The sequence below is a fragment of the Pongo pygmaeus genome, chromosome 1 (genome assembly GCF_028885625.2).
Source record: "Pongo pygmaeus isolate AG05252 chromosome 1, NHGRI_mPonPyg2-v2.0_pri, whole genome shotgun sequence".
NCBI classification, from domain to species: domain Eukaryota; kingdom Metazoa; phylum Chordata; class Mammalia; order Primates; family Hominidae; genus Pongo; species Pongo pygmaeus.
The window spans coordinates 77,712,903-77,728,772 of record NC_072373.2 but is presented as its reverse complement, the minus strand read 5'-3'; the positions used below and the strand labels follow the sequence as shown (position 1 = coordinate 77,728,772).

Genomic DNA, 15,870 nt, shown 5'->3' with positions numbered 1-15,870 from the left:
AACTGACCCAAATGTCCATCAATGATAGACTGGATTAAGAAAATGTGGCACATGAACACTATGGAATACTATGCAGCCATAAAAAAGGATGAGTTCATGTCTTTTGCAGGGACACGCATGAAGCTGGAAACCATCATTCTGAGCAAATTATCACAGGGACAGAAAACCAAATACCGCATGTTCTCACTCATAGGTGGGAACTGAACAATGGAATACTTGGACACAGGGCGGGGAACATCACACACCAGGGCCTGTCATAGGGTGGGGGCTGGGGGAGGGATAGCATGAGGAGAAATACCTAATGTAAATGATGAGTTATGGGTGCAGCAAACCAACATGGCACATGTATACCTATGTAACAAACCTGCACGCTGTGCACATGTACCCTAGAACTTAAAGTATAATAATAATAATAAAAATCTTAAATAGAAAAAAGAAAAGAAGGTTATCTCTATGCTGTAGAAACTGGATGATTGTTACCATTTTAATTCTTTTCTCTACTTTCCAAATATTTAATAATGGGCATGTATTGCATTTTATGTAATATCAGGAAAAGAAATACAAAAGGAAAATACTGTCCCCGTCATAAATATGCACTTCACTGGCATCTCACCCTATTAAACACTGGTTATCAGTCTTTCCTTTTCACAATTTAATGAGCATTTCTGTTTTGCATCTGGCATTGTCTTTTAGGTTTGTAAGATTATTGCGATGCATCTTAAAGTTTTATGAGCTATTTAGTCATTTAGACTCGTAAAATATCTTCAGAGAATTGATCTAGCTGCTGAGCAATAGCAATTCCTTCCCCACAGCACAAGTTCCAATCAGTTCACACCCAGTGTATAATATTGAATATATATATTCAATATATAATAATATATTATTCAATATATAATAATATATTATATATATAAAAATTTTTGTACTTTTTTTTACTTTTTAATTTTGTAGCAGTACAGATAACTCTGAGCTTTGTAATGTGATTTAAAAAAAAATATTGTAGATACATGTAGAAATTCACTAATTATTTTAAAGTATGAGTTGTTTTTGTTTTCCTCCAGTGACTGTCAGAAACTGTCCATTTGGATTGTCACTTATATCATCATCGTCTACAGCAACATAAAATGACTTTGAATTTGGTTCAAACTAAAAGCATGATTTTTTTTTTTGAACTCCAGGAATGTATACAAAGACTATCGCTTCCTTGAGCTGGCATGTGATTCCCAGGAGGATGTCGACAGCTGGAAGGCATCTCTACTAAGAGCTGGGGTCTATCCTGACAAATCTGTAGTAAGTTGGATATATCTCTTCTTTAAAAATTATTATTAGCTATGCTTAAGAAAATATTAATCCTACATACTATAAGCTGGAGAAACTAGTTTTCTTACTGACTTAATTAATTTGTCACACTTTTAGCTGATACTTCGCTTACTCTTTTAATATTTTTTAACAATGCTTTTTCTCTATTAGATTTCTATTTGAAGAGGTTAATCAGTATATTTGTTAACGAAAATGTCCTACTCAGCCATAAAACATATATGCAATCTCAGCCCAAGACAAAGTTTTTTGTTTTATTTCAAAATTTCATTTTTCTCTATATGCTTTTTCATACTTATCATGGTATTAATACAATCAGTATATCATCAATCATAACACCAGCATTTTGACTTGCTTAAAATATACTCATTTTAATAAAAATCCATCCCCTTTCATTATGTCTATATTCCCTGTATCCATAAGTATATCTGTGTGCAAACTCTGTTTAATATCCTCATGAGTGTGAAAGAACAAAAAGAAATATATTGCTATTTCCCTTATCTTTATTAATATGCTTCACGTGTCTTTAAGACACTTCTCTCATTCAAGTTAATAAACAGACCTTTTCTTTGTGTTCTTTGGAAAATGTAATATTACACAGACTAGTCTAAATTTAAACAGAAGTCCCACCCAACATATGTGCACCCACCATTAAACAGACTGCCACTGAGTGGACCTCTCCACTTGCTGCTTCCTCCTGAATATCTAGCTTATCCAGGTTTCTCCCCAGAACTAAAGTACTGAGACTAAGCCTTGGGGATTTAGTTCAGCTTAACTCCTGAGGTGCCTACTTGGCTCTCGATCAATTTATAGGAATGGTCATGCATGAGTTGGGTCCTTTTTAGGTTCAAAATAGGGAGAGAGTCTTTTCAAGAGAAAGTCTGAGATATGGGTGAAACATAGGACAATTAAGTATTTCTAGAGGGGTTTCAGGGCTGACCACATCTCTGGGGTTGTACTAAAATGTAACAGAGTTTCAGGAATACAGGATTGAGGACTTGCACCAAAATGTCATCCTCTCTGCTGTTATTTTAACTCACACATAGACCTCTTTACGCCATTGCATGCTATACTTGTCATCCTATACCTGTCTGGCACCTAAAACAATGAACCTCCCACAATATGCTTTGTGCCCTCCAAATGGAAGTTAAACTAGATGCTTTCCTGTCAATAGCCAGGAGTACAGAAGCATTCATATATGATTTTCATAATTGTTGTCGAGTTGTTCTCCTGTTATATGCGTAGATATTTGCATAGATATGTACCACTCTAAAGACTACATGTGAGAAATCATTAAACATCAGAGTGCCACTTTTACTTTTGTTTTTAACTCTATCACTTATTACTCTTCCCTATCCATTGATGGTAGTGTGTTTAATTTCACAAATGTTCTATATTAAAAATGCACACATACCTAATTTTTTATTAATTCATTCCACACAAACCTTTGGAGCATATGCTTTTTGCCAGCTGCCATTCTAGGCCCTGGTGATACAGAGGTGAACAATAGCAATAAGGTCCTGCCCCCGCTGGAGCAGACATTAAACAAGGGAGTGAATAACGATAATTGTTCACCATTATTTAAGATAGTGATAAGTTCTGTAAAATGTTAAGTAAGTTAAAGGGACAGACAGTGAGAATAAGGGGCAGGCAAGCTTTATTTTTGTCAAGGTGATGAGGGAAGGCCTCTTTGAAGAGTTGACATTAGAGCAGGCTCTTCAAAGAAGGGAGGGAGTAAAGGATCTGGAAGTCTGAAGAAGAGTACTCTTGGCAGAAGATAGCAAGTGCAAAACCAAGCTCAGTGTCTTAGAGGAGCAGCAAGGCCAGTGTGTCTGGAACACCGTGAGGGAAGACAAAGGTGGTAGTTGGTTAACAAAGGAAGGGGTCAGGGACCAGGTGATGTAGGCCTTGAAGGATGGGGCGAGCCTTTTGAATTTCATTCTGAGTGAGATGGAAGCCACTACTAGGTTTCAAGTCACTTAGTGACACGATAAGATTTATGTACTTAAAAGCTCATTATGGTTGAGAATGATGAGAGGTAGTAAAGCATGTGAGTTCAAGCATGGGCTGTTGTGTCACACCACTTATATTTACATTCCAGGTGCTTACTTCCAAGCTGTGAGGTCTTGGGCAGGTTACCTAGCCTTTTCACATTTCAAGATTCTCATTTCTGAGATGAAGATAACAGTAGTCTTTTATAGGGCGGTTGATAGGATTAAATGAGACAATGCAGGGAAAGCATTGAACAGGGCAAGTACAAGTAAGCACTATATTTTCATTTATAATTATAATTATTATGATTCTTATTATGAACATTTTCATCAAAACTACTTTCTTTAACAGCTAGGGGAAGGTTGAAATACTGTGAATATTATCATATAGCCCAGTGAGATTATAAATACTTTGTTATTTTCTATCTTCCAAATATGCTTGTATGCTTGGTTATTTATCAATGTGTGTGTGTGTGTGTGTGTGTGTGTGTGTGTGTGTGTGTGTGTGTGTGTGTGTGTCTGCCTTAACATGCAACTATAATGTTTGTGAAAATGTTTTGTTAAGTCATGATTTTGTAAATTAAACCTATTTTAAATGCACTAGACAAGTTTGCCATTTAAACAAAAATAATGCTTAGCCAGGCACAGTGGCACACACCTGTGATCCCAGCTACAAGGGAGGCCAGGAGGATTGCTTGAGCCTGGGAGGCCCAGGCTACAGTGTTCATGCCACCACACTCCAGCCTGTGTGAAAGAGTGATACCCTGTCTCTGAAACAAAAACAAAAACTTACAATGAATCTCTTATGAGGGAAAAACTGTCCTAGAAAATCAAAGTTATCCATCTCCCAGTAAACTGGCTGGATTTTTATGTATCTATAGCTCTACATCAAAAAGACAAGGAAATATTTTCTATTTTTAATTAGAATACTCAATTTTAAGCAAATCTCACAACACAATCTATTTTGATTCTTTTTATATCATTTTTATTTGTTTATCAACGCATATTTGGTACAATTGCTTAGAAGATCAAGACAGAGGAATTTTTAGTACATACCAAAAGCAACACAGGAAATTAAATTTAGCAATGTGCGATGATGTTGCCTTTTCTCAGTTTTTATCATAAACAATATTTGCATTTCTTATGCACCATGTAGTCCTACAGGTCGTATTACATAATTGCTTGAGTTTCAGATATTTAAATGGCAGCTAACTGATGAAATTAACTAGAATGCTTATCTAAAGTTTGTATTTTGTGAACACTCACTTATATTTGGGGGAAGGAAATTATTTTTAGGTAGTTATTCTTAATTTAGAAAGACTTGATGAAGTCAGAATAACCTAATAACAGATGCCTCCATCTGTGTAAATTTTTAGAATGTCTAAGTAGTGTGATTTTGCTTTCATATCAATAAACCATTGAGTCTACAAATCAGTCAGTTGCTACCCTAATAATGAAACATTTATGTGTCATGCATGGACATGAGTCTAAACTTACAAAGTTCTGCTTTCTGCACAAGATACCTCTATTTTGACTGGAAAGAAATCTCTATATAGATCATTTTTAAAAATTGTGTAAGTTTGGCATCATTAGATAAACAGCCATAACCCAAATTTGAGTGAAATGCTGTGTTAGACGGATTTTATTTTCTAGTAAGGTTACATATGCGCACTTTTTAAAATACATTCTCACTATATATTTTTTTCCGTCACGTCCAAGTGATGGAATGGTTTTATGTCACTCATATCAAAATCTTCTGCTCCCCTGTTTCTTTTGTCTCTTAAGTTATTTATCTTGGGGTTTTCTAAAATTTTATTTCTTTCCTTCCCTTCCATCCTCTTTCCTCCCTTCTTTCTTTCCCTTCATCCATCACTATTAAAGTGGACTCTAGAGATTCAAAGATTAAAAAGACGAAATTCCTACTTAATAGGAATTCTAAGCCTAGTGAAAGAGAAAGACACAAATAAATGCTCTACAATATGATAAGATCTACAGTGGATATCTGTATAAAATACAACAGCCCTACTATTTTTCCATATGGATTTTCTAATTACTTTTATTCTCTTTCACCTTTCTGGATCCAAAGCAAAATGTAGAATTTTTGTCTGAGCAGTGGCATCTATGGCTCTAAAATGGAAAGGAGGAGTCCTGGATTCAGGCTACTGACTTATTCTGTGAATTTACACATAACTTCCTTTGAGCCACAGATTTAGCATTCTACCAGTCACCTGATATTTCTGAGCAGCCACAAGATTTTAAAACTATATTTAAATCTGAATTTGGATTTAGCAGAATTTTATTTTTTCCATTTCTATTTTCTATGGTCACTAAATTGAAATTACAACCATTGTAAAATTTGATGTCATTAAATATGTAGGACTTTATCCAGTTTCAAAGTAAAGATGTCTCTAATGTAATTAATTAATAGTTATTTTCACTGATGAGACTGAAATACAATCAATCTGTATTGTGTGTACGTGTGTATCAGTAGTAAGAGGCTACGATTAGACAACTTGTAAAAGATTATTTTATTGACACATGTACGTAAATTTTTCCTACATATGTGATTATAAATAATGTGAATTTGATTAAATATCTAAAGAACATGATATAACAAACAACTGACTTTTCTGGCACAGTTTTGTTGGCTTACAATATTTAAATTATATAAAACATGAAATAATTCCTAATTTAAATTCCTTGAAACATAATGTGTGCCATGGAATGTGGTAGACTTCAAGTCAAATCCACTCACAGTTGGATCCTGAGCCTGCCATTTACTAGCCATGTGGCTCAGGCAACTTACTTAACCTTCCAATTGTTGATTCTTCTCTAAACTCAGAATAATGTCTTCCTCAGAGTGACTTTATAGGATTAAATGAAGGTTCTTCTGCATCACAACTAGTTCAGTGCCTTCAACTGGGTGAATGTGTTCAATGTCTCATAGCATTTATTTATTTATTTATTTATTTATGTATTTATTTATTTATTTTTATTATACTTTAAGTTCTGGGATACATGTGCAGAACGTGCAGGTTTGTTACATAGATATATGTGTGCCATGGTGATTTGCTGCAACCATCAACCAGTCATCTACATTATGTATTTCTCCTAATGCTATCCCTCCCCTTGCCCCCCAACCCCTGACAGGCCCTGGTGTGTGATATTCCCCTCCCTGTTTACACTGTTGGTGGAAGTGTAAATTAGTTCAACCATTGTGGAATGTAGTGTGGCAACTCCTCAAGGATCTAGAACCAGAAATACTGTTTGACCCAGCAATCCCATTACTGGGCATATACCCAAAGGATTATAAATAATTCTACTATAAAGACACATGCACACGTGTGTTTATTGCAGCACTGTTCACAATAGCAAAGACTTAGGACCAACCCAAATGCCATCAATGATAGACTGGATAAAGAAAATGTAGCACATATACACCATGGAATACTATGCAGCCATAAAAAAGGATGAGTTCATGTCGTTTGCAGGGACATGGATGAAGCTGGAAACCTTCATTCTCAGCAAACTAACACAGCAACAGAAAACCAAACACTGCATGTTCTTACTCATAAGAGGGAGTTGAACAATGATATTTTTATTATTTAAAATCATTGTGTCCATGAAGCTGTAATTCCCAATTAAGTATTACTTCCCTTCTCTTAGGAAACTATCAATGGGATTTGGGTGTGTGAAGGAGAATTTCCCATCTATTGGCTAAGCAAGCCGAGTTGTTTAAAGGGAGATCTGATGCACTCTTGGGGGATAGGCCAGCCTCCATCAGTCAGTCAGGAGTGAGCAGAGAGGCTGTTGGGAGCTGAGAATTCACAAGCCTGCTCTCAGATGCCTGCCTACTGGTAGGAAGTCTGAAACAATGTCCTGGAAACAAATTTGGTGCAAATCCAGTTTTGCATATTTACTAAGTCTGACACCTCAGAGTTTTTAAAGAGGTTTTATTAGCTGTATATATAAGTGGTCTTCCCCTATCATGTATTTTTCTTAACAGATTAAAAATGATGGCAGGAAGTGAATCACCCTGGCACTTCACTATTCCTTCTGAACTCAGGACTGTCCCAGTCATAACTGATGCTTTTAGGTCTGCTTTGCAGATTGAAACCACTTTACAATGAAGTCCTTTTGAAACTTCAGAAATTCCTCTTGGACAAACTCTGAAAGTGAATTTTTCTCTGTGTCAAATAACAGGAGAAAAAGTCTCTGCGTTATTGTAGGAGAAGAATAGGAATGGCCACAGACCTGCATACATATTTATTAAAGTGCTGGTGACCCCTCATATGCATTTTTTCAGCAGTCTAATAATACAAGACTTAAAATGCCTGGTACTTAGCCCCCAACACATAACTTTGGTCTTAGCATTTTCAGCAAAACTTAGAAGAGCTACATGGCCAATTCTGAAGAGTCTTAGTTTTTCTTCAATGAAGTGCTTTCAGGGATCTAAACATAAATTGCTGCCACACAGAGTAGTGAAGGGAATTATAAAGCATTTACATTTCACCATTCATGACTGTTATGCCTCTCTCAGAATAGACAGTTGGGAAATGATTGAATGAAACAAGAAATGGCCAAGCCACACCACGTCCTCCGCTTGTGTGTTTCTTGTATTTAAGGATTAAGGCCTCCTACCCTGTGACATCATTGTTGCCACTACAAACAGAACCATCTGCCATCGAGTGGGGAAGCCAGTCATTCCCTAATGTGCAAAAATACTTGGTTGAACTCCTGAAATTTATTTGGTAGATCAAAAGCTGCACTGCTGTGGAATGCAATAAACTCCATCTGTCTGAGGTATTTTCAGCAATATTGCACTACTTTGGAGAACCAGGGTCCCATTATTCTCTAAAATAAGACTTTTATTCCCGGTAAAATTTCCAGTGGGGATCTTTATTGCCTTATTGAACAGTTGGCATCATTTTTAAAAAGGACTCTTTTTTTCCCTTCATTTATTCTTATGCCATTATTTATGTCTCAGATAAGCCAGTGTGTTAACGGTTATATCATGGCAACCCATAATGCCAAGAAACTTCTCTTCATTATTTTATCAGTGTCTTTAAATTTATGTTTTCTTTATTAAATATGATGGTCCCTGGATTAGGCATTTCCCTAGAGTCACGAATTGGCATTGTTTTCCAGAAAACACACTCTCCTGGGATCATTACCTTTCCGCTCTCCAGAAAATATCTGTATATATTATTTCCCCCTCCACATCCTCAACTTAAAACTAAATGCCAGATCTGCAGCCAGACCTGTGACTCCGCCCTGTTCTAGGTCTCCACAGATGCACACACTTTACTCACAGCTCTCTTCCACCCTATGTCTCAGTGAGAAATTCCTTCTGGGCCCCTTGTGAGAAGAGTTCAGATCTGTTCCCGGCCCATATCCCATCACGTCTCCCCCACAGGATCTGACCTTGTGAGGACTCGGGCTGCCCCGGGAGTAATGAATCACCGTCTTATTTTTTTAGGCCATATGTGAGTTAAATTGTTTGATATAAATCATACTCTTGCAGCTCAGGGTTGAAACAGGAGAGCCATTTGCCCTGCCGCCTGCTGCTGGTGGTTCTGTGTCTTTACCCAGAGTGTCGCTTTTAGAAATGACTACATTTTTGTGACTAACCTTTCCAGACCCATTTCTTGAGTGTGGACTTGTGTTTGTTTTGGCAGCATCCCCACTATACAGTCCTTGCTTCCCATGCCAACCTAAGGCAAAACTCATAATTTACAAAATAAAGCAATGGTCCAGATGGAGGTCGTAACTTGGTCTGCTTACCCTGTCTCCCCAGAACCACCCACTCCTTTCCTCTGCTCTCTTTTCCTTCTTTTTTTTTTTTTCCACCTTCTTTGAAACCAAGGATGCAGTGTTTGTTTAAAAATGCACTGGCTGATGAAATTTTCCACTGCTTGGCATGTTGGAGGAGGAGCTGTCAGGAAAGGGCAAGCCGGCACACAAAATGCTCTGCCTTTCATGCTAACAGTTCACTTATTACTGATTCAAACCAATTCTTTCTGGCCACATTCCCATACCCCAAGTATTCCAAATAGAAAGAAAGGGGGGAACTGTCATAAGTTTCTGCTGTTATAAATGTATGATTTCATGTAATCTATGTGGATTCTCTGACTTGTCCATGAGCTCTGGATGCTGTATGTGTATGTATGAGATGTCAGTGAATAGTTAAATCATTTGTTTTGATTTCGCTCTAGCAAGAAAAACCTCATCATTTTATTTTTTTTAATATCCAGAAAAAGTAGAAGAAAAAAACCCTCATAATTTTAAAATAAATTACTGTTTAACATATTTCTCTTTCTTTTCCTTGCGGCTACATGCATAGGGGAACAACAAAGTAAGTTATTTGTCCTCTTGCAGCTCTTCTGTCCCCCCAGCCCCTGCTCCGCTCCTGCATGTCTTGACAAGAGTGTTCCTGTGCATGCTGGAATGACTGTCATCTGTTACAGTGCACGAATTATATGGGGTGTGCAAATTTGGGGGAAAATGTGCATTTGCACTACCATAATGGCTGTTCTGTTTTGACTTTTGGGAAGGGAAGCATTCTATCCTTCAGGGTTTAATGGCTAGTTCAGAGAGGTTGACATTATAAGGAAAGAGCTCCCACATTAAAAGAAAAGATTTTGAAGATTTAATAATGAGGACTCTTCTGCAGAAAGGGTACAGCAATTGGATGAAATTCAGTGCAGCTGAAGTTTTTGACTAAAAATCAAACCTCTTATGTTAATGTGCAGTTATAAAAACCCCAAACTAGAGTCTTAAATAGCAGTATGGCTGGCTTTGTTGATGAAACTGAACTAGATCAGTGTTCTGGCTTTGAAGGTGCCTTAAAATGGATGGAGGAGGGTGGGGTCAACATTTCACTTGGCTTCTGTGCCCTTGATGTCTTCCAGCTGGATGGAAGCAGAAGGGTGTGGGGAATGCAGGGGGTGGCCGAAATGTGTATGATAGCTTTGTGAAACCAGGCAACACACAGGAATGGTGGAAATTATTTTAATGTTGTTGTTATAATAGATCAATGAGCAATTTAATAGTTCATAGCATTGCTAGTTTGTTTAAATTTTAATTCAACTTTTCCAAAAGATTAGAACTATTTCTCACTTATATTAGAAATATAATAGTAATGTAGTTTGAGAAGATGGTCTTATGTTTAGTTGGGAGATTTGTTTTCTTATTTTTTCTATGGAGATATATTAGTGCTTCATCCTACCAGGTGGCCCACTTAAAATGGGCCTCATTGAATACAATAAGAATTGAAAAGAATCTGTTATATAAGAGTTGGCCGGCATATTCAAACCAGCTGGAAATCATCAAAATTTCTGTTCATAAGCCATACATATAGAATGTAAAACAAATGTGGGAAATCTTTTGCAGTTTAATTTGATGGAATGTGCTATTATGGAATCAGTTGACATACATGGTTGGTATTGAAAATGTGTCACTTTATAAATTTATATCTTGATATAACTGCTTATAACCCAAGTAATAATATTTAATAAAGTATTACCAGAAAAGCACAAGACAGGCATTTGTGAAGGAGTAAAGAGGTGAACTCAGCCGACTTACAGTATGATTTTTGAAAACAGCAGGTAACTTTTGAAATTGATTAAAGATTTCTTCCACAAAGTAATAGCTAATATTTATAACTAATTCTACCACTCTTTGAAAAGACATTTGGAAAAAATATAAAAACCAATATTTTTAGTTCTTATACCATAAAATATACTTCAATTATTGAATACTACGTATGTCGAATCCTGGTCACTTGCATTGCACTGAGTCTCTGTATGAAATTTCTTGTACTGCATTTCTTATTTGCAAGCAAAACAAAACAAAACTTTAAAAAGTACCCTGGACTAATTGTGAGTGTGCTAACAGGGAGCCTGTGCATGCTGAAGACCAGGGAGCCAGCTACTGACATTCTCGGGGAGGTGCTAACTCTCAGACCACTCAAGAAGCATTTAGGATTTGTCTCTTTCACTAGTGGATTCACCAATGAGTTAAGAACATTTGTAAAATTCACTCCCCACACACACACCAAAAAGAAACCCGCTTCTCCTTACCCGAAGCCATCCATTTGTTGTGTCCTATTTGATTAAGTTCTTCTGGATCCAAAAGATATTCAGTTTAATACAGTTTACTGATTTTCAAGTCACTAAGTACAATGAGAAAATTCAAAAATTTAAAATTACGTCTCACTAAGGGTTTCCCTAGGATGATGCAGAAGGCTCTTCAGGGTCTCCAGCTGCCCTCGGTCACCATCTGTATCTGAACACTTGTGCATGTGCTGTGAGGACAGCTTTGGGTGCTGCTTAGAGGGCGAGTGTTAGTTGAAGAGTAACAAAGTTGCAAGTACTTACTGTTTTGATTTCGAATTAAGGAGTGAGCACTTTGGAGGTGCTGGTATTTATTGCCCCATTCCTTATTTTTAATTGTTTGTTATGAATAAGTGATAGTTTGTGGAAAATATAATGCTTATGCTTTTTAAATATGATCATTATACTGACCATAGACTCTGACATAAAAAAAAAAAAAAAACCTCCTCCTCAAATCACAAACAGCACATCTGCATGTTATTTTCCTGTAGCTTAGAATTTCAGTATAAATGGAAAATACTGGAATACAAGCTGTGCTGTCTCCGGAGTATAGATCTGGATTCTTCAAAAGGAGAATATGAGATTCCTTTTTTCCTCCCATGCTGGAATGCTTGTTCTGAGTTGTCCCCAAGGCAACATACCTGAATTGTTGCCTGCCATATACGTGAGCCAGCTGTAAAGTGTGACTCATTTTAGACTTGCAAAGGCTTATTGTTTATCTAGTGCATGGCATTTTATTATATATGCTATTAACCAGACTCTAAAGAAAATGAAGTCTGCTCAAATTAATGTTTCCTTAGATGAGCAGGACAGATTCATCTTTCCACATACATTAAGTGTAGTGCACACACATGTGCACACATACATATAACCTGTGGTATATGAAACAATCCTGCTATTTGTTTTCTCAATGACAGCCAAATTGATCTGCTTCATCCATCTTTAGACTATATTTAAAGTTTGGGAGCTAATCCTCTAAACTCCAAGAAAACTAACTTCTACAATAGATGTGCATTTAGATTCACATTATGAATGCATGATGGAACAAAACATCAAGGTTCACATTCTTCCTGCACAATCATATGTATGTTGTTATTTCTCCTTGAAAAGCAAATTTTTCTTTTGTGAGGAGATCACAGTTGCTCAGGAAAAATTTTCCTTCCAGGCCTGTTACTTATTTTTCCCTTTGAAAATGTTTTCGTGTTGGCATAGTGATTTCCTAAATTGCTCAGGGTAGAGTCTATCTCCTCCTAAGATGGGTTTCCCTGGACCACAGATTCCAAGTCAATGTCTTCATTAGAAAGACCAGAATTCAGGACACCCTGAGTCAGTTCTGGGAATGTGAACAAATATATACAGAAACAGGGAGGTTATTTGTTTTTTAAACTTGTTTCTTGAGTACAAATGTAAATCAGAATGTTATTTTCAGAATGGAGGCCTTAGGTAAAAAATTAGTCTTCATGTTGTGTCTTAGACAGAAGCCATTTGATTTCCTTTTTGAATGTGATGGCTTCTCTTGGTGGACAATTTTAGAAATTTCACAGACTTTTAATTTAATTTTTTATTAAATACTTGGCGTTTCAGTTAAATATTTTTGATATTAAATTAGGCAAGTTAAAGGTAGAGAAAATCTTAACATGTAAGGAATATAAATATACCAAAAGCCCTAAAAGTTTTTAACGATGTTGGTATAGATACACAAATGAAAACTAAAATGAATCCTAGATTCAGAAATCAATGCTTCAAAAAGTTTTAGGTTACAAGGAAAAGCCACATGTAACCTCGTGCCTTATGAATCTTTTGTTGCTTTTAAAAAAGAAATTTATAATCACTTAACCTTAGTATTGTTAAACTAAAGGACTCTTATATTTTCCCCCACAGAATTTAAGGCTGACTGTATTGCTTAGAGAGAAGGATCATTTTAAAGGAGAAATAGAACAGAAACATGCTAAAACAGAATTTTAAAATTGCTAATTAAATTCTAGTTAGGTTAAAAGCAAAAATTTTATACATATTGCAGGGCCTTGATATTTAAGAAAAGAAGAATGAAAGGAAAATCAGATGAATAACTGTTTTTACAACATTTAAGAAACACTTTGTCTAGTGATTTCCTAACACGTTCAGCAAGGCCAGTGGACAAGGTCAGCCTTCATTCGTGGGAAAAGTGGTTATCACTGGGAGTGATTATTTTGGTGATCTGTTGGATTCTAGCACTCATGTGCAAAGATGAAATTTACCAAGTCAAATGGCACCAAAGTATATATATTGAAGAGCAAAGATATTAAATCCATATTAATTAGTTATGCCTCTTTACACCAAGCCCTCAACTCCTAAATTATTGTCCTTGGTCGTATGTGAGAGAATATAGCCACTGAAAACTCGTCCTCACAATGTGAAAATGTCTTTCTGATGATGCGTGTTATAATCATGGTGAATGAAAGGAGCAGAGAGTACAGTGTCATAATGTACATTTTCTTTGTATTATATTAAATGCATGACCAAAAGTCAGAACACTCTAAGCAATTTAGATATGGTCAGCTCAATTATTTTATTTCAATAATGTGTGTGCTTTCCCTGATTTTCTTAGAAAACTTTAGCCAATACATGCCCTGGGGTCTAACGAACACCGCCCCCCCCCAACCCTGGTTGACTAAATTTATGCATAACCCAATAAGGACATCATTAGAGTTAAAAGAAAGGATGAACATTCCCTAGCCTCAAACTGTTATTTTAGTTCCATGTGAATATAAAAAAAAATTGTCTGTCAATCATTGCATCACCAGTAAACCTTTGCTTCTGTTTTTGGCAAATCAGCCTTAAAAGAGCATTGTTAAAGCCTTATTTTTGAATCCCCTCACTTTAATAGTAAACTGTTGGGAGAAGGGACAGTTTAATCGAGGGTAGAAAACTTCTAGAAGCAAATTGGAATCTATATTATGTTCCCAAATTTATTGATCATGCTAAATAGACTCTATAGAGAAGCAAGAATTGATCTGCTGCTGCTTAGAAAGCTTATAGTAGATTATAATACAGGGATCTCTTAAGGGTCATTAGGGCTTGTTTATATATTTTTATTTTCTCTTTTGGGTCAAAAATGAAGTGACCTCTCTAGTTAATAGGAAATAATGTTTAGGACTTCATAGCTATTTCAAGATATTTGCTCTCACATATTGTAGTGTACACATCCCAATATTGTAGACATCTCCTTTCTGCATGCTTCATGATATTTTTAATGGAACTGGTTTAACACTGCTCCAAAACAAGAGTCATTCATACCTGTTTTGAAAGCATGATATCTGGATAATGAAAATGTGGCACATATACACCATGGAATACTATGCAGCCATAAAAAAGAATAAGATCATGTCCTTCACAGCAACATGGATGGAGCTGGAGGCCATTATTCTAAGTGAATTAATGCAGTAACAGAAAACCAAATACCAAATACCAAATACCACAGGTTCTTACTTGTAAGTGGGAGCTGAACATTAAGATCACATGGACACAAAGAAGGGAGCAACAGATGCCGGGGCCTACTTGAGAGTGGAGTGTGAGAGGAGGGAGAGGATCAAAAAATTTCCTATCAGGTACTATGGTTATTACCTGGGTGATGAAATAATCTGCACACCAAACCCTGTGACATGCAATTAACCTATGTAACAAACCTGCATATCTACCCCCTGAACCTAAAATAAAAGTTAAACAAAAAGAAAACATTTTATCATAAAGTATGATTTTATTCATTTATTTATTTATTTACTTTTAGAGACAGGGTCTCGCTATGTTTCCCAGGCTGGTCTTGGACTCCTGGGCTCAAGCAATCCTCCTGCCTCAGCCTCCCAAAGTGCTGGGATTACAGGTGTGACTCATCATGCCTGGCTGATTTTAAAAGTTACCTTGTGATAAGCATTGTTTTGAAATTTAAACCCTTACAGAGTATTTCTATTAAAAAGTAAGAATTTGGTTTTTTGTTTTTAATGTTAATGTGGTTATGGTACTGTATGGTAAAGTCATTAGAATCATTGCAGTAGGGAGGGTTTTAAAGCCTTCTATCTATCTTTGGCAGATCAACTGAGCAAAAACCAAGATAAAAAAGGATGTGAATGGTATAAAAACTAAGTGAGATTCAAAAGATATATATGTGCCTATTTAAAGGATATATGAATATTGAATGTCTGGTAAAATACAGAAAACTAGAGCTGTATAGAAAATTTTAAATGTAAAAACCTATCTATTTACAAGTGAAAAAATACATTCCAAAATAGATCCAATGGAAATTAGTATTTAACTTACAGACTATTTGGAATATAATAATAGTGAAAACACTATACAGGATATAACCAATACTATACAAAGAGAAAAATTAATTTGAAAATGAATTATTTGTTTAATGGAAGTCAATAAAATTAGAAGATTGGAAAGAGAGCAACTGCAACCTGATGAAAGAA

The 15,870-nt window shown here is 36.0% G+C and overlaps 1 protein-coding gene across 8 annotated transcripts in view; it reads left to right on the top strand.

The window, feature by feature from the left end:
• The window catches only part of DNM3 (dynamin 3), a 575,478-nt gene that overhangs the window by 471,698 nt on the left and 87,910 nt on the right, over window positions 1–15,870 (top strand). For all 8 annotated transcript variants that reach the window (XM_054456210.2, XM_054456187.1, XM_063648645.1 and 5 more), the window contains one exon: window positions 1,179–1,290. In XM_054456210.2, coding sequence (XP_054312185.1) covers window positions 1,179–1,290 — 112 coding nt within the window. The remainder of the gene's footprint in view (window positions 1–1,178; window positions 1,291–15,870) is intronic.